At 37.4% G+C, this 19,047-nt stretch overlaps 3 protein-coding genes and 4 pseudogenes across 7 annotated transcripts, besides 2 other annotated features; 5 read left to right on the forward strand and 2 right to left on the reverse strand.

The window, feature by feature from the left end:
• Window positions 1-4,906: 4,906 nt before the first annotated feature.
• Window positions 4,907-5,665, reverse strand: TVAGG3_1061670 (uncharacterized protein; the record flags this gene model as incomplete). The annotated part of the gene is made up of 1 exon (XM_051256027.1): window positions 4,907-5,665. One exon carries the CDS (start codon window positions 5,663-5,665, stop codon window positions 4,907-4,909), a length of 759 nt encoding a protein of 252 aa, XP_051081601.1.
• Window positions 5,666-8,676: 3,011 nt separating this feature from the next.
• TVAGG3_1061680 (uncharacterized protein) lies at window positions 8,677-9,243 on the forward strand (the record flags this gene model as incomplete). The annotated part of the gene is made up of 1 exon (XM_001300688.2): window positions 8,677-9,243. The coding sequence occupies one exon, from the start codon at window positions 8,677-8,679 to the stop codon at window positions 9,241-9,243; it is 567 nt and encodes a 188-aa protein (XP_001300689.2).
• A 1,072-nt stretch (window positions 9,244-10,315) lies between these two features.
• TVAGG3_1061690 lies at window positions 10,316-10,568 on the forward strand (annotated as a pseudogene). The gene has a single exon. A coding segment is annotated over exon 1 (253 nt).
• Window positions 10,569-10,798: 230 nt separating this feature from the next.
• Window positions 10,799-11,759, forward strand: TVAGG3_1061700 (annotated as a pseudogene). Its single transcript has one exon. A coding segment is annotated over exon 1 (961 nt).
• Window positions 11,760-12,457: 698 nt separating this feature from the next.
• Window positions 12,458-12,811: a mobile genetic element.
• Window positions 12,812-12,866: 55 nt separating this feature from the next.
• Window positions 12,867-19,047: a mobile genetic element.
• Window positions 13,868-14,420, forward strand: TVAGG3_1061730 (annotated as a pseudogene). The gene has a single exon. A coding segment is annotated over exon 1 (553 nt).
• On the forward strand, window positions 15,729-16,121 carry TVAGG3_1061740 (uncharacterized protein; the record flags this gene model as incomplete). The annotated part of the gene is made up of 1 exon (XM_051256028.1): window positions 15,729-16,121. One exon carries the CDS (start codon window positions 15,729-15,731, stop codon window positions 16,119-16,121), a length of 393 nt encoding a protein of 130 aa, XP_051081602.1.
• Window positions 17,850-18,300, reverse strand: TVAGG3_1061750 (annotated as a pseudogene). The gene has a single exon. A coding segment is annotated over exon 1 (451 nt).

The following is a 19,047-nucleotide window of genomic DNA, read 5'->3' on the forward strand; positions in this document are numbered from 1 at the left end:
AAGAGAGAAGAAAGAAGAAGAAGAGAGAAGAGAGAAGAGAAGAAGAGAAGAGAAGAGGGAGAAGAAAGAGAGAAGAAGAAAGGAGATGAGAGAAGAGAAAAGGAGAGGAGGAAGACTACGAGAAAGGAGAGAAAGAGAGAAGAAGAGAGAAGAGAGAAGAGAAGAGAGAGAAGAGAGAAGGGAGAAGAGAAGAGAGAAGAGAAATAGAGAGAAAGCAAAAGAGAAGAAGAGAAAGGAAGAAGGAGAAAGAAAAGAAGAAGAAAGAATAGTCAAAAGAGATGAAGAGAAGAAGAAGAGAAGAGAGAATAGATAGAAGAGGAGGAAGACAGCAAAGAGAGGAGAGAAGAGCCGGAGAAAGAGGAATGGAGGAGAGCAAGAGAAGAAAAGAGAAAAAGAAGAAGGAGGAGAAGAAGAAGAAGAAGAGGGGGAGGAAAAGAAGAAGAGAAGCAGAGAGAAGAAGAAAGAAGAAGAGAGAAGGAAAGGACGAACGAGAAGAAGAGGAGACAGCAGAAAAGAGAAGAGAAGAGGAGGAGAAGAAGAGAGAAGGGAGAAGAGAAGAAGAGGAAGGATAAGAAGAGAGAAAAGAGGAGAGAAGAAAGAGAGAAGAGAGGAGAGAAAGAGAGGAGAGAGAGGAAGAGGGAGAAGAGAGGAAGGAGGAGAAGCTAGGCCAGAAGGGGGCGAGAGAGACAAGAGAAGGAAGAGAGAAGAGAGAGGAGAGAGGCAAGAGAGAGGAAAGAGGGGAGAGAACAGAAAAGGAGACAAGGAGAAAGAAGCAGACGAGTACAGAGATAGATGAGACGAGAAGGCAAAGAGAGAGAGAGAGAGGAGAGAGAGAAGAAGGAAGAGAGAGAGAAAAGAGAGAGAAGAGAGAAAGAGAAGAGAAAGAAGAGGTAGAAGCAGAGATAGAGGCGCAACTCTCGCGGGTAAATTCTGAAATATGTGTAATCCAGACTAGGGCATCTTATATAAGACGATTTGCAGTTGGCAGGGTATCTCGACTGCCAAGTCACGTCGAGACGAGTAGAACGGACGCGTTGCGAGCTAATTATCACAGCACTTTGAGCCTTACGGATATCACTACCGCCCGCTGAGAGTCGGGTACTGCGACGGATCTCCACTCCATTACAGGTGCTTGGGGGGTGGGACTGCCTCAGAGCGTTGCGAGAACAGGCCAGGAGGGGAACAAGACGACTAAGATAGAGAAAAGAAGGAGACACTAGACAGAAGCAGAGAGCAGAGAAAGAAAGAGGAAAAAGAGGAGAAGAATAGAAAAGAAAAAGAGAAAGAAAGGAGAAGGGAAGAAGGAAGACAGAAGAGAGAAGAAGAAGAAGATGAAGAGTAGACGTGGAGAGAAAAAAGAGAGAGATAGAAGAGAAGAGGAGAGTAGAAGAAGATAGAGAGAAGAGAAGGAGAGGAGAGAAGAGAAGGAAGAGAGAAAGAAAGGAGGGAAGAAGAAAGAGAGAAGAGAGAGAAGGAGAAAGGAAGAGGAGAAGAGAAGAGAAGAGAGCCAGAAGGAGAGGAGAAGAATAAGAAGGAAGAAAGAAGAGAAGGAGAAGAAGAAGAAGAAGGAGAGAAAGAAGAGAGAGGAAATAAGAAGAAAGAGTCTAAGTAAGAAGGTAGAAGAAGAGAAGAAGAGAGAAGAGGAAAGATGAAAGAGAGAAGAAGAAGAGATAAGAAGAAGAGAAAGAGGACAGAAGACAGGAGAAGAAGAAAGGAAGAGAGAAGAAAGAAGAGAGATAGAGAAAGAAGCAGGGAAGAGAGAAGAAAAGAGAGGAGAGTAGAAGAGGAGAAGAAGATAGAGAAAGAAGAGGGAGAAGAAGAGAAGGCAGAAAGGAGAGAAGAAAGAAGAAAAAGAAGGAGAAAGGACAGAAGACAGAAGACAGAAGAGAAGAGAAGAAGAACAGAATAGAAGAGAGAAGAGAGAAGGAGAAAGAGAGAGAGAGAAGAGAGGAGAAAAAGCAGAGAAGAGATAAGAGCAAGAGAGAGAAGGAGAGAAGAGAGAGAAGAAGAAGAATAGAGAGAAGAAGAGGAGACAGAGGATAAGATAAGAAAGAGAGAGAAGAAGTAGAAGAAAAGAGAAGAGAGAGAGAGAGAGAACGAGAAGGAGAAGTAGAGAAAGAGAGAGAGAGAGAAGAGGAAGAGAGAGAAAGAGGGTAGAGAGAGAGAGAAGAGAGAGAAGATAAGAGAGAGAGAAGAAGAAGAGAGAGGAGAGAGAAGAGGACAAGAGAAAGAAGAGAGTAGAGGAAGAGAGAGAGAGGAGAGAGAAGAAGAGAGGAAGAAGAAAGAGAAAGAAGAAGAGAAGAGAAGATGAGAGAGGAGAGAAAGAGAAGAGAAAAGTGAGAAGAAGAAGAGAAGGAGAGAGAAGGAGAGAAAGAGAACAGAGAGAGAGAGAGAGAGGGAGAGAGCAGGAGAGAGAGAAGAAAGAGAGAGTAGAAGAAAACAGAGAAGAGAGAAAGAGAGAGAAGGAGAGAGCAGAGAGAAAGGAAAGAGAGAGACAGAGAGCAGGAAGAAGAGCGGGGAAAGAGAGAGAGAGGGAGAGAAAAAGAGAAGAAGAGGAGGAGGAGAGAAGAAGAGAGGAGAGGAGAGAGAGAGAAAAGAGAAGAGAGAGAGAGAAGAGAAGGAGAAGAGACAGAAGATGCAGAAGAAAGAGTAGAAAAGCAGAGAGGAAGAGAAGAGAGAAGAAGAGAAAGAGAGCAGAAGAGAGAGAGAAGGAAGAAGAGAGAGAGACAAGATAGAAGTAGAAAGAAGAGAGAAGAGAGAGAAGGAGAAGAAAGAAGAGTGGGAGGAGAGAGAGAGGAGAGAAGAGAGAGAGAGAGAGAGAGGGAGGAGAGAGAGAGAGAGTAGTAGGAGAGAGAGAGAAGAAAAGAAAGAAAGGAGAGACAGATGTAGAAGAAGAAGGAGAGAGAGGAAGAGAGAGAAGAGAGAAGGGAGAGAGAGGAGATAGAGATGAGAAGAGAGAGAAAGAAAAGAGAGAAGAGAAGAGAGATAGAGAAGAGAGAAGAGAGAGAGAGAAAAGAGTAGAGAGAAGAGAGAGAAGTGCGAATACAGAGATTTAGAAAAGAATAGCTAAGCAGAAACAAAAAGGTTAAGAGGTAATGAGAGAAGAGAAAGGAGAAAGAGAAGAGAAGAATAAAGAAAGAGTGAAAAGAAGAGAGAAGATCAGCAGAAGTCAGGGTAGAGAGAGAGAGAGAAGAGAGAAGAGAGAGAGAGAGAGAGAAGAAAGTAAGAGTAGAGAGAGGAGAAGAGAGAGAGATAGAGGAAGAGGAGAAGAGAGAAGAAGAGAGAGAAGAGGAAAGAGAAAGAAGGAGAGAGAAAGAGAAGATAGAGAGAGAAAAGAGGAGAGGAGGAGAGAGAGAGAAGACAGAAGAGAGAGAGAGAATGTAGAAGAAGAGAGAGAAGAGAGAGAGAGAGAAGAGAAGGAGAGAGAGAGGAGAGAGAGAGAGAGAAGAGATAAGAAGAAGAGAAGAGAGAAAGAAGACAAGAGAAGAAGAAGAATATTGAAGAGAGAAGAAGGAGAGCACAGAGAAGAGAGAAAGAGGAGGAGAGAGAGAGAGGAGAAGAGATGAGAGCAAGAGAAGAGTAGAAGAGAGAAGAAATGACAGGAAGGGAGCAGGAGAATAGAGAGAGAGAGGAAAAGATTATGGAGAGAGTAAGAGAAGGAAGAAAGGAGAATGTAGAGAGTGAGAGAAGATGAAGGGAATAGAAGGAATTAAAGAAGAATAAGATAGGAGAACGAGAAAGAGTAGTGTGTGAGAAGAGAGAAAGTAAGAAGAGAAGAAGAAATTAAAAGAGAAGGAAAAAGGAGAGAGGATAAGAGAGAGAGAGAATGAGAGAGATAAGAGAGATAGAGAGAGAAGAGAGAGAGAGAAGAGAAAGAGGAGTAGAAAAAGTAAGAGGGTAGAGGAAAAGGATGAGGAAGTAGAGAGAGAAGAGAGAGAGAAGTGAGAAGTAAAGAATAGATAGAAGGAAGGAAGAGAGAGATAGTGAATAGAGGAGAAAGAGAGAGAACAGAAGGAAGAGGAGAAAGCAGAGAGAGAAGAAGATAGAAAGGAGTAGTGAAGCACATGGATACCACTAACCTAGAAGCAGAAGGAGAAGAGAGAAGGAGGAGAGAGAGAGAGAGAGAGAGAAGAGAGAGAGAGAGAGAGAGAGAAAGAGGATGAGAAAGAGAGTGACGAGAGATAAGAGGAGAAGAAGAGAGAGAGAAGAATGAGACAGAGAAAGAGAGCATATGAGAGTGAAGTAGTAGAGAAATTAGAATAAGAAGAGGTAAGATAGTGAAGTAGAGCGAAGAAGAGAAAAGGATAATTGTAGAAGGAGAGAGAGAGTAGAAGGAGAGACTAGAAGAATGAAAGAGCAGAAGAAGAAGAGAGAGTAAGAGAGATAAGAAGAGACAAGAGAAGGAAGAGAGCAGAAGAGAAGAAGAGAAAGAGAAAAGAAGAAAGAGAGAAGAGGAGTAATGAAGAGAGAGAGAGAAAGAGAGAGTAGAAAGAGAAGAAGAGAAAGTGAGCAGAAGAGACAGAAGAAGACGAGAGAAGAGCAGAAGAAGGAGAGTAGATAGAAGGAGTAGATAGAGAAGAAATAGAAGAAGGATAAGGATAGTGAAGAGAGTAGCAGATAGACAGAAATAAAGAAGAAGATTAGTAAGGTTAAGAAGAGTATTTAGAGGGAAGATGAAGAGACAGAGAGATAGAGAAGACAGAGAGAGAAGAAAGGAGAGGAAAGATAAATCAAGAAGAGAAGATGAGAAGAGAGACAGAAGAAGAAGAGAGAGAAAGGAAGAGAGAAGGAGAAAGAAGAAAGGAAGAAAGAGGAATGAAGAGAAGAAAGATAGAATAGAGAAGAACGAAAGAAGCGAGAAGAAGGTAGTAAATAACCTAAAAACATGTAGAGACGATAAGAGAAATCAGGAAGAGAAGGAGAGAAGAAACAGACGAAGAAGAAAAGAGAAGAAGAAAGAGAAATGAAAGTAGAAGAAGAGGAAGAAGAGAAGATACGAGTTCAGAGAAGAAACACGTAGCACAGAAGAAGCAGAAAGGACGCAGATGGTGAGTGCCTCTCCCACTAAGATAGAGCCCAGAGAAGCAAGAAAAGAAGAAGAAGAGAGACAGCGAGAGAAATAGATAGAAGAAGAAAGAAGATAGAGAGAAGAAAGAGAAGAGGGACAACTCGCCATAGAGCGTCCTTTGCTAACATCAACACTCACAGGCTCAAGTACGAAAGACCATACATCCAAGAGATATGCCAAGACAGAGAAAAGAGAAGAAGAGAAAGAAAGAGAAGATAAGATAGAAGAAGACAAGAAGGAAGAGAGAAGAAGAGAGAAGAAGAGAGAAGGAGAAGACCGAGATGGAGCTCGCACAATACGTGTAGATAGAGCAGAGAAGAAGAAGAGAGAGGACAGAGAAGAAGGGAATAGAAGAGAGGAGAGAGACAAAGAGTCAAGGAGAGAAAAAAGAAGAAGAGAAGAATAGGAAGGAAGAAGAAAAGAGAGAAGAAACAGAAGAAGAGTGCGCAGAACGTACTCAATCTGAGCTACCTGCACACCTATGCTGACAAGAAGATACGTCCCAGCAGCAGACCCGGCCGAGATACCTCCTATTTCAGAGTGCTTCAAGTACAGTACGTCATTCATATCGCAGAGTCTTCTATGTATATCTGTCATAAAAGGTCAAGGAGTATCTGAAGCAAACAGTCGAAAAGCATTTTCAAGAAATGTTATGAGTATTCCTTATTTTTTACTTCATGATTTAGATGTCACTGCTCTGTTGGTGGGGTGGAAGGGATTGTTTGAATCTGTTGGTGTATGCTGGTGCAGGGTTTTGAAAACTTTACATTTGGTGCTGTTATAGCAATGAGAATGTATATAAATTAAACTAGTGCATGTGTGCAGATTAATAGTTATTTCAATAATATAACTGTATTGATAGAATATTTATATTGTCATATTAAATTAAGTAAATTAAGTATATGATCTATAATGATTGTGTATTAATATTGACCAAGGGTTTTATATAACATATAGTTATTGTTATGGTGAGTATAATAGTAAATAATAAGATATGATATATATTTAATGTATAGCAAGAGTGATTTTTAGAATACTGATTTTAGTGATGTATAGTAGTTAAATCGAATAATGTATTGCAAGTAATGGTATTTAATAAACTATCTGAGTGATTGTATTGATTTGCTATATTTATAAGTGCTGGATTCTTAAGAAACTGTTGGTGGCTTTAAAAGTGTAGATATAGGTAATTGTACGACACAGTGGATGAGCCTGTAGTCTAGATGCCAGTGACGAATGTAAATGGTTAGGAGAAGGTAGGGTCTTGTGAGCAGAGTGGCGCTTCTCTAGTTAAGAATGAGAGGTGGAGATATATCAAGTTAGCACACTCACATAGTGTCCATTGCAAGACGATAATCAACTGAAGCATGTCTTACTATAAGAAAGCAAAGATTACTAAGAGGTCATGTTTTGAGGTCGGGTAATCAGTGTTGTTCCTTGACTTACGCAGACAACGGGATGATTGCCAAACCACGCGTACATAGGCACTAATTGAAAGAACTGGACAGATGTCGTAACGTATAATGCTGCATCTGTATGTATTCGTCATATTTTGTGTATATCTGCATTAACTCTTTTGTCGAAGAACCTCAGATCAGTTTCTTTCCAGAGGAATGAAGAAGCGTTCATAGTTTCAACGCTTACTTGAAAGAGCTCGAAGGCATTCTTAAAAGTTAGGATTCAATTAGAAGTTCATATTTGAACTGTCTTAATCCGCTTGTAGTATTATTTGTCCTTATTAGAACCGCTATAAAGGTTAGGCTGTCTTTAAGCGGTTATGCTTGGGACAGTACTAACCAGTGCATTATTGAGACTTTTATTAAGAATATCTGACGCTTTCATATAGCCTTTTGCATGGAGTAGCAGTCGTTATTTTTAAGCTTCTATGGTGCTAATTTATGCATAGTGTACACGCAGGGGTTATGGTTTTGCAAACTGTTAAAGAAGATTTATTCGATGCCTTTTAATTTGACGTTACAACTTCTAGTTTGATACTCATCAGCGGTATCCATAAGTTATGTCATTCGCAGCTGTTTATCTCTCATACGTTTCATACTTTATAGTTAGAGTGGTATGGTTTTTCAAATTTTATAGAGCATTCATTGTTCCATATTTTGGGTAGCTTCTGCTGCTTTTCTACACATTGTTTTTACGGCAATATTCCTCCTAGTAAATTGGTTATCATATTAACCGCAGTGTTGCTCATCATCCTTTATGCTTCTAGTACCGAGATAGGAAGACTTCATAGACTTTGAGAGTTTAGTGGATGTGGAGATCTGAGGTCTAGTGAGAAGACAGAAGAGACAGAAGAAGAAAGGAGAGGAAAGCAGAAGAAAGGCGAGAAGAAGGAGAAAGAAGGAGAGGAGAAGAGAGAAGAAAGAAGAGAAGAAGAAGAGGAGAGAGATTATATTCTAGTTTTTACTTTTTCGTTTTCACTTATAGTATTTGTTTACGTAGTTGTACTAATGTTTGAGCTTGTTTGACATAGCCATTGGTTATTTGAGTTTTTGAGTGAACTCAGAGGAAATTACAGAATTTGACTTTTGAGGGTTATAAAGCATGTGTGCAATGTCTGCAGCTCCAACCATTAGCCTGCCATTTTTCGCTAAAAGTTTGCCGCTATCTAACCTCCACTCTGTATCTGTGCACCAAGAACTCGGTTTAAAGCATAGGGTTGCTTGACATTTGTTGCAACATAGTGGGGTCATTCATCATTTTTGTTGCAACTGTTGTTTGGTGTCAGTTTTACTATTGGATGTTTCAATGCTCTCTTCCTCTTACGTATATTCTTACGTAGCTTACGTGGCATTTTAAGTGAAGTTAAAAAGCGGTTTTTGACAGATGTTTATATGACACTTTTTGTTCAGCTCAAAAAACTACTCGTCAAAGTGTTGTCAGTTTTGTAAAATAACCGTCCTATCTCATTCTATAAGGGAGAAAGGCTTCTCAAGTATACTTCTTGGAACGCCCGTAACTTTTCCTTAGCGACGATAGATCCTTACTTGTCCGGACAAAGTTATACTATTTTGAGTGCTCTACAAAAAAGTCAACGGCGACGACTCCCAAAAACCGTTGTGTAAAAAGTTTACCGTTGGACAAAAAAGTATATATAGAAAACAAAAAAACGTTTATAGTTCATTCAATATTTGAGATAAACTGTTTTTCCCACGGTATAACTAAAATAAAATAAAAAAATAGAGGGGGTTACGTTGACGAAAACGGTTTATCTCAAACTTTTCTATGAGTGGTCCGAAAAAAAACAGTTCATTTTCATAATGGAAGCCAACGCTGTTTAACCACAATTCAAACATTAACAATTCTCACCGCTAACCAAAGCCAAAGCCCACAACCTCCAAGAACCGGCACAGCGGTTAGAATAACCACCAAAAGTCTAACAGCGAATTAAGAGAATTCTTCAACAAATTTGCTCTAAATATCTCAAAGACGCCGAAGAAAACACACAACCAGACGCTACATACAATACTCAGTTCTGTGAAGTTCTGAACAAAGCAATTACTAGTTCAATTGAACTTACTAAGACAATTCCAAGTCCAATTGAGCTTAGCGATGTCTTAGTTCAGTATTTTCCAACATTTACTAAGCTTATAATGTTGAGAACTTTATACCAAGTTCGTCAAAATCTTCCTCGTTACATCCAACGGTCATTCGACAAGAGAATTGCCGAATTCCAAGTCTTTAGTTACGGATATGACGAAGATGAATACGTTGACGAGTTCGGAGACAACTGTACAAAATGGTTTGAATGTTATACGACAACACAATTTGAATTCGACTTTCTCGAATTCAACGCAGCAACCATTCATATCATTGCTCTTTACCTTTCCGAACAACAACAAGACCTCGCAGATGGAGATGTTGTTACTGTCGTCATGAAAACTCCTGAACAATTCGGAAAAAAGAAGTCTCTAATTGCCAAATTCGTTCCAGGACATCAGCTTTTCCAACGCACAGAAGTCTTCTGTATTCCTGGAACTAAGTTCTTTGTCAGGAGCGAACTCAAAGAAAGATATAATGTGTCATTCAATTACACATTATATAATGTTTTCGACCCAGAAGAAGGCTTCTTCCCAGAAGCAATGGAGGAGGAAGAAGAGGAGGAGGAAATACAAGACTCTATCCAAGAAGAGTCCTCCGAATTCACACCAGAAGACTAACAATTTTCCGAATAAAAACTTCATTTATACTAAACATCTTCGGGGCTAGAGGGCGCAACGCGCCTGGAAGCCCCACTCACCTGACCTAAATGTGATGTGTTTGTAACAGATGATAAAGAATGATCAAAAAGAACTAACTTGTTAATATATCTCGTATTATATAAACATATGTTTTGCTAAGTAATGTAAGATATATCCGTCTCAGACACATAATCCATACATATTTTTTTAATTTTCAGATTTTTTTCTGAATAGGAAATATGTAGTTGAGATCATTGTGTATGAACCTAATACAAGCAAAAATACTATCCTAACCGAATACACTAAATCAGATGTAATATGAAGAAGATTTACTTTACCTATGCTTAATGAGCAAATTAAAGTATCAGAATCTGGTGTTATTTCATATTGTAGTACCGTATGCAAATTTTCCCAAGGAATTAATTTTATCACAAAGAATCCTTCAAAACTTGTTCGGCACCTCTCAATTCCTACATGTGCGAGACTTCCCAATAAAGGTAGTCCCACGAAGATCTAAACGACAGATTTCCAAATAAATAAGATAAATAGAATCAGTAGGCTCCAGATATGAATGATATGATCTTAGTTTGAAAAGTTACTATAAGAATAAAAAGATTTGTGAATTACGTTTTAATTTCAATAATTTTTATCAATTAATCATAGATATAAAAAAAAAAAAAAAAAAGGTAGTGGGGCCTCCAGGCGCGTTGCGCCCTCTAGCCCTGAAGTTTTTTTTTTCTTGGGATGGGCCTCCAGGCACTTCGTGCCCTCTAGCCCATAAAAAATTTTTGAGAGTCGTCGCCGTTGACTTTTTTTGTAGAGCACTCAAAATAGTATAACTTTGTCCGGACAAGTAAGGATCTATCGTCGCTACAGGAAAAGTTACGGGCGTTCCAAGGAAGTATACTTTGAGAAGCCTTTTCTCCCTTATAGAATGAGATAGGACGGTTATTTTACAAAACTGACAACACTTTGACCGAGTAGTTTTTTGAGCTGAACAAAAAGTGTCATATAAACATCTGTCAAAAACCGCTTTTTAACTTCACTTAAAATGCCACGTAAGCTACGTAAGAATATACGTAAGAGGAAGAGAGCATTGAAACATCCAATAGTAAAACTGACACCACAACAACAGTTGCAACAACAAATAATGAATGACCCCACTATGTTGCAACAAATGTCAAGCAATCCTATGCTTTTAAACCGAGTTCTTGGTGCACAGAGTGGAGGTTTAAGAGCGGCACTTTTAGCGAAAATGGCAGGCTATGGTGGAGCTGCAGACGGAACAGCTTATAACCCTCAAAGTCAAATGAATTTGAGTTCACTCAAAAATCAAATAACAGATGTCAAAAAGTCAAACATAGACATACAGAAACAAATAAGTGAAAACGAAAAGAAACTAGAATATGACAGACAGACAAAGAAACTCAATGAGTTAAACGTAGAGAAAAAGAAGAAAGAAGAACAACTGAAAGAACTAAGTACAGAGGAATATGCGAAAAAAGTGTCAGAAAAAGCAGCAGAAGTAGCAAAAATGGAACAAGATGTCATAAATTTGAAAAACCATACTACTCAATATAAAGTACTGAAAGATGAAGAGATAAAACAAAAAGCCCTGAAGACATATATGGATAGCGATGAGTATAAAAAAGAAGTTGAAGCAAATGTAAAGGCAGAAAAACTTTTACAGTTGCAAAACCAAACCGTACAGTATGAAAACTTAGCACAAGAAAGTAAAAATAACGACGCAGCCATGCAAAAGGCAATGAAAAGCGCAGATATTATAAAAGCTAATAATGACTGGTTAGATGCCCAAGCCAACGCTAAAGCAGCCCAACTTATAGGGTCAATAAGGACAAAAATACAAGCGGATGAAGACAGTTCAAATGAAGCTTTAACAAATGCTGACTTTAAGAATGCCTTCGAAGCTCTTCATAGTAAGGTGAAACTAGTGAACGACTTCTCATCTGGAAAGAAACTGAAGTCTGAAGGTTTCGACAACGAGTTAAGAGAAGTAGCACAAAATATGACGAAAATAACAGATGCAGCAACGAGACAGGCAGTTCAAAGTGCCTATGACGCCGTTAGAGCAACTGTTGTGGAAAGTCAAGAAAAAGAGTTACAACAGACCAAAACAGACCTAGTAAATGCTTTCTTAAGAACGAAAAGTCAGGTAGGACACTATGCTGCAGATGGAACATATGTGCCAGCTGGTGGAACTTATATACCAGCTGGTGGAACTTATATACTAGCTAGTGGAACTTATATACCACCAAACCCTCCAAGAGAAGCACCTGCACCAGGACTACCTAAAACATTTACATCGTCACATGGACACAGACACAGGCATGCACCAAAACCAACACAACAACCAACAGTTCAAAATCCAGCACCACAACAACAACCAGCACAACAACCACCTCCAACCAGCACAGCAACCAACAGTTCAAAACCCTGCACAACAACAACCACAACAGAGCAAGGACATAGAAGTAGAGAACAAGGAAACCAAGATTTCTTAAAAATGCTTAAAGAAGACTATGGTTACCCAGATACTCTTGACTTTAGTGACAGATATAAAGAAAGCTATTAGAAAGTTCAAGGAAGGAAATACTGACCCGAACCTATTTAGCTTTATGGTTCAGCACCAAATGGGATATAATTTCAAACCTGGAAAATACAAGCTCGCTAAGGGATATGATTTAATATGCATATCATCCAAATGACATGACTGAATTTACTCCGAGATATTTGGTGTCAGAGCTAAATGACAATTCAACTCTCTTCATGAAAGCGTAAAAAATAGAGACGGAACGAAAGAAGAAAGGTTTATGAGTCCGGATGACTTAGATAGGGAACTTGTTAAAAAACGGTCTCGGAATATATGAAATGCCACCAGATGAGTACAAGAAACTCCACAGGAAGAAGTTCAGATACAACCAGACATGGAAGAAATAGTTCAGCAACAACAGCTAGAAGAGCCTGAAGGAAACGAACAAGTCCCTCCTTTGGAAACTACAGAAATAAATGACGCAAGACTGAAACATTGGGTAAAAGCTTTCCATTCACAAAGATATTGTTGGTAACATGGAAAGAAAACCAGAATGGCTACAAAAACATATATTTGGAAACGAGCTTATTCCTATGGACAAGCTCTGTTTGAAGAGCTTGAACCGGAAACTAGGAAAGAGTCATGCAAACAATACGCGAAGACTCAAATACAAACTATGACAAACTCTTTCTAGGATATAGGTTACCTGAGATGGGCGACCAGAGCCCAAAGGCAAAAAGGACATGGGAAATTTACAACATACTAGGTGAACATGAGGCAAAGATGCTACAACTTGAAGCAGAGGGCAAGTTACAAAAGCGACACAAAGAAAAGAGAAGAGTAGAACAAAGTGAAAGTAGTGAAGAACAAAGTGAAAGTAGTGGCAATGAAGGAAAAAGAAGAGTTAAAAACTCAGCCAGGAAGAAAGTAAAGCTTGGTCCACGTGGTTCTATTATGATATATAAATCCAACTATTCTATATTTTTACCCATATGAAATGTACGCCGCTCAGAATATAACGCCAACAGTTTTGGATGCCATGAATGGAAATGTTTCCGAATGGTATAACGAATGCGACAATGCCATTAGAAGGTCAATAATAGTTCCTGGAACTTACGAATATACAACTGCTGTTTCTTATGGAAACGTAGGTGAGTTTGGTGAAGGTTCTTCAACAACAGTAGATATTGCTTGCGACAGGTTTCATATAATTTCTATTGACAACTCATTCTTATACGTGGAACAAGACATTGAAATAAAACCTTCTGCCAAGTTGTCTGACAAGAAAGGTTGCAATGGAATTTTCTATGTCGGATACCAATATGCTCCAGAAGTTTTCATGGGATATAAGATATATTCTAACTCTGACTTAGTTCAAAACAGTAACATGGGCAAACTATGAATGGTTCGCTTTAAGAAAACTCAGTACAACCACAAGCTAGAGAACAAACAGACAGTATGCAACTATTGAGAAAATAAGAAGACTTGACCTAACGTTCCAGGAGTTTATGTTAACCTTTCTGGTTCAGATGGAAATGCTGTCACTAAAGTAAAACTGAAACTTAGAGTTCCTTTGTCATCTTTCCTCATCTCAGGTTTTTAAGATACTTGCAAACTGGGCAGGAAAAATTTCTATTGAACTTACTCCAAGCAAAAATAACTTAGTCATTGCACCAACGCAAGACCCATTCACTCTTACAGACGTAAAGGGAGCAAATCAAACGTCATTCGCCGAATTTTGCAAAGACAAAGTTGACTTAGACTTTGGTTTCTCAAACCTCAACACTGAAGTAAAGTATTATTTCAATGCTGCTGGAACTGCTTGGGACCCAGTTAGGTTTACATGCGAACAGTTTGAATGCAAGAGAATAGAAAGAGACTTGCAGTCTATATGTTGGACCCAGATATTTCAAATGCTTTAGCTGCAAATATATTGCAGTTCCACTTATGTTCCCTATACACCAAATATCTGTCAAAGACTTTGCAGGTGAAGTTGGAAACCAAAATCCAGGAACCGCAGGTGCAAGAACAGATATTGCTTTAACAACTGCAATGAAACATGCAGATACTATGTTTGTACCGTTCAGACGAACTATAAATGACTATTCTTGTTTCTACAAACCCCGGTATTAAATATCATATAAACATAGATGGCAAATATTATCCAAGAGAAGAATATTCTACAGTTGAGGATATGAGGTCATACAACTTGACATTAGATGCTATGAACTTTAACAACAACTTCACAACAACCATTAACCCTGAAATGCAAAGTTCTATTATGCCATATGTGAAAGTATGGACCCATACAGGAAGTCAAAAAACTCAATATACAAATGGAGACCGTTCAAACTTTTGGCTTGGCATTCCATTTGCTGACTCAGAAGACTTTATGGGTGGTATTTCAACTGTTGGTACTGTACAAATACAATATACTGGTGACAGAGACGGTCCATATGAATTGAAAGCAAAGAAGTTTACAAAACCAATAGCACTTTTCACAGAAGATGCTCTTTTGAAGATTCGTTCGATGAAACCTGCTGGGGCTCCTCAGATTGGCATAACGACAGCTTCCATCGAGCAGATTTTGGCAGCAGGTCAGTAAGTTGTTCTTGAACTGACTTCTCTCCGTCAAATATTGACAGTACGCCAGTTTTGACATAAAATTGTATTATAAACTTACCTTTAGAAATATCTGTAAGTTTTGTTGTTATATTTTTTCTGCTTCAAGAACTTCACCATTTCGGTTATACCAACTTTCTTTGCTTTATGAAAATATTTTGGTTCAGCAAAGACTGCTATTCATAACATTTACCATTGTTTGTATAAAGAACTATTCTGTCAATGTATTTGTATTGTTGTGTGTGTAAACTTTGTTCTGCTTCAATTCGAAGAGATATCCGAATACGTCCATCTTTTTATTCTAAGTAAAATGTCATTTCCGAAAATAGAAGCGTAAGTGTTTCAAAAGGTTTAATGGCGGTGGCAGATGTGAAGTTAAATTCACCAACTCAAACAAACAGTCAAAGTGTTGTTGTCAATGTCAAAGAAAGAGATGTTGAAGTGGGGAAACCATACGAAGACCAAGATGGTATAACAATAGTTCCTGTAAAAGAACCAACATATCCTGAAGTTAGCAGAGACTTAAGTTCTGTTGCAGATATTCGAAATGACTACCAACAACTGAAAGACAAACTTCAAACTCAGGAGAAGATTTGTCAAGCTTTAGGTATAATGTTAAACTTGGTCGAACACAACCGTAAAAGTGAACTCATATGTCATTGCACCTCATGAAGTTTTGAAAGAACTATTGAAACTTTTGACAGAGGCAGACGATATAAACATCAAAGAAATAGAACCCGACGTTAGTTGCTGTGGTGTTTCATATAATGTCATTGACAAGATATACGTTATGAAAGGAGGTGAAACGTTGAACTTAAAAATAGTTTCCCAGACGTTATAAAAATATTTGACGACCACAACATTTCATTAAAATTTATTTGCTAAGTAAATGGCAGAAGACACAATGGTTTATACTATTACGACTAAAAACCCTGAGTCATATAATTCTATAACAACAAACTTACAAAGTCCTCAAGGACGATATTGTAAACTAACTTTAAACACAATGACGACTAAAGCCTGTTTTGCTCTTTTGACACCAGAAGATTTTATTGTTGTGAATGGTAAAAAAATACTCCTTTGAAGATACTTACTCAGATATACCACAAAGGTTTTGTTGACTTATTTAATACTTTAAGGACGAGTGTAACATGTGCTGCAACTAGAGCAGGTTTCATTATGTTTGGATGTCCGACTGAGTTTACTATAAACAATATGAGCTATAATACAAAACTTATATCTGGTTTTTACTACCAACAGTTTCCTATAAGGAAAAGGTGTCATACAAGGAATGTCTGTTCCATTGACTTTAAGCACACCTATTTTATATATTGTTTCAAACTTAGGTTCAAAGTGCTATTCGAATGTCGACAGAAACTACTATGACCAAAAGATACTTATGCGTATAAACAACACTTTCTCTGCTGGTTTGCCTATTGTTCATTCGAATGCAGAGTTTTCAACCTTAGTGAACTCAAACACTTTGGCAAGTATAAACTTAACCTTAGTTGACGCAAACTTTGTTCCTGTAAAACTTTTATGTCCTATGTATTTGTCAATGACGGCAGAAAGTTTCGAATTGGAAGATGCAACTGGTGAAAGTATTGTATTACAAGAACAACTTCAACAACAAATAGCTCAAGAACAACAAATGCAACAAATGCAACAAATAGCTCAAGAATAAAAAAAATATTTTTTTTATTTTTATAAAAATGTACAGAATAGATGTTTCAGATTTTTATGACTTCCAAACATTCAGAAATATGTGTCCATTTCGAGACTATAACAAAGCAGTCGAGAATTTGAAACGTTTAGTCATTTATGTCGACTCTGCCCCAGAATGTTATGTTATGAAAGATGGATGTTGTCTTTAACAACCAAGAGCAACAATAGTTTCAGAACAAGAATGTAAACAGAAACTTAAGAAAATAAAAGTCGTACAAGTTGGCATGAAGATGTTAGATGCTTGGGATATCTTATTGTCAAAGTTAGAAGATTTTTCAGTTCGTGGTATAAAGTTTTATACACCTTCTCCAAACTTCTATTCTATCTTCACTGGATATAAATACGAACAAGTAGAATGGAAAGAAAATGTTATAGAAGCTTGGTTAGACCATGTCAAAGAAATTATATGCAATGGAAACGAAAGAGTCTATGAGTATATCTTATGTTGGTTTGCAAACATCTTACAACATCCAAGTGCTAAAAATGAAACTGCTCTCATTATAATTGGAAAACAAGGAACAGGTAAGAAATACTTTCTTTACAGATATTTTTGTGCAAACTGTTAGAAGGTTATTCGAACCCTAATATGACAAACTTAGAAAACATCTGCGGTAAATTTAACTCTTCAATAGAGAATATGAAACTTATAGTTTGCAATGAACTTCAAAGTATAGATACAACAAAAGTTTTGAACTCAGATCTTTGAAGAGTCTTATAACAGACAAAGTTGGAGTTGTTGAAAGAAAATATAAAGACCAAAGAGGTTTGTGAAAATGTTGCAAATTTCATTATGGTTCAAACAATGCTGTTCCGATGAAGTTAGAAAGTTCTGACAGAAGATATGTAGTTGTCAGAACGTCAGATTCTCATATGCAAGATACAGAATATTTTGACGACTTAGCAGAAACTTTGACATCTGACTTTTACAACCACTTGTTCTCATATTTTATGACATTAGATATTTCAAAGTTCAATCCAAGACAAATTCCACATACCGAAGAGAGACAAACATTGTTAGAAAGCAAACAAGAGTATAATGAACTGTTCATAGATGAAACTGACTTTGAGTGTTTAGATGAAAGGTCATTGTACGATTCGTATAAACAATATTGTCAAGAGTATGGTTATATGACAGCTCTAAACGAACATTCTTGGCAAATGTCAAAAGTCTTTTAGATGTTCAGAATGGTGTATATACAAAGAAAAATTTTTCTGAGTAAATTTTAAAAAAAATATTTTTTTATCCGATAGAAAAGATGACAAAATTCATCTCAGTAAACAAGTACATGTCAGGACTTAAAGAAGAACTAGACCCATTCACATATTTGAATGTTTACTTCTACCATTTTGAAAGTCTTCATTCAGCAAAAGTTTGGAACATCAACAGTTAAGTTTGCTATTGTGACTAAAAATGGTGCGAAATTTGAAGACTTAGACATAGAAGGTTTGTTAGCAGTCAAAGAAAGTTTTGACAGAAGGTTCTCAAAACTCGAAGAAGGCAAAGCATACAAACTTGTTATACCTTATGAACCAAAGAAAGCAGACGACTATGAATATTATGAGTCTAAGATAGTTGAAGTTCAAGGTAAATTGGTAAAAAGATTTTAGAGTCTAAGCCAGTGTTTGCTCCTAAAGAGGAAGAGAACATTGACATTGACCCAGAAATGTTCTAAAAATAAAATTTTATTTACATGTCATATCTCCCCTTCTCTGGAACTGGTTCAGGTTCTTTCTTCTCTTCTTCTACTTTCTTTTCTTTCTTTTCTCTCTTCTTCTTTCTGGTGGAGTTATGTCAAACTTCTCAGAACCATATTTTTGTAAAAGTTCTTTGTCCTTTAATAGCTCTTCTATTCTGTTTTCTATTTCATCTTCAAGAACAGTGCATGTGTCTTCTTTGCATTCTAAGAAGTTTTGTTGGACTTCATCTCTCCAAGAGCGTCATCTCTGTCAACAAGTCTGTCATTGACAAATTTTAAGACTTCTCTGCTTAATGTTTTATGGTTCTTGTCATATTCCCAGAAACAGAACTTTAGAACAAATTCACCTTTCTTGTTTACACTATGTAAGATTTTATGGTCGACAGATGTTTTGCTGTCGAAAAGTTTGTCTCGAATATAGATGGCGAAATCGCTAGACATTTTCTAAAAGATAAAAATTTAATTTTTCTAAAAATATGTTAGAAAAAAAGTTTGCTGACATTGACAAAAAATTTGAGAATGTTTTAAATAAGAACAAGAGGAAGTTAGAAAATGCTCAGATAAAGCCTATACATGACAAGTTCTTATTTGCTCAGAATGGTATAACAGGTCTAATTGCACCACCTGGGTCGGGTAAGACTTTCACTTATCTTAAAATGGCTGCACAACACAAGAACTAGATGAGAAGAACCCATTCTATGAGTTAGTTGTTATTTGTTCGACTTCTGGTCAATTTGACCAAACCGTCAATTCGTTCAAAGATATTATAAAGAAGTCTAAGTTAGTATGTATAAGGATACTGAGTTGTTAGATTGGATAAAGAAGTACCAAAGAAGGGTTTTGAAGTACAATGCTATAAATGAGTATATAAATTCTAAGTTTAAAGACCCAAATGAGGAAATGCAGAAATATTAGAGAAAACACTTCAGAAAAAACAGAAAGAGATAGAATACATTTCGAAGAAATTGCAATCTTACGATTGGAAGACTTACCCTCATAGATGTCTTCTTATCTTAGATGACTTTGCTTCTCATCTTTGTTAAAGAAAAGAGAACAAGATATGTGTCGAATTCTCAAAAGCTCAGACACTTTAACATCTCTGTTGTCATTTGTGTACAGACAGCAAAGAGTTTAAGTAAGGATGTAAAGAGAATACTTACTGACATTGTACTTTTCCCCGGATTGTCC

Source organism: Trichomonas vaginalis, chromosome I (genome assembly GCF_026262505.1).
Source record: "Trichomonas vaginalis G3 chromosome I, whole genome shotgun sequence".
NCBI lineage: Eukaryota > Parabasalia > Trichomonadida > Trichomonadidae > Trichomonas > Trichomonas vaginalis.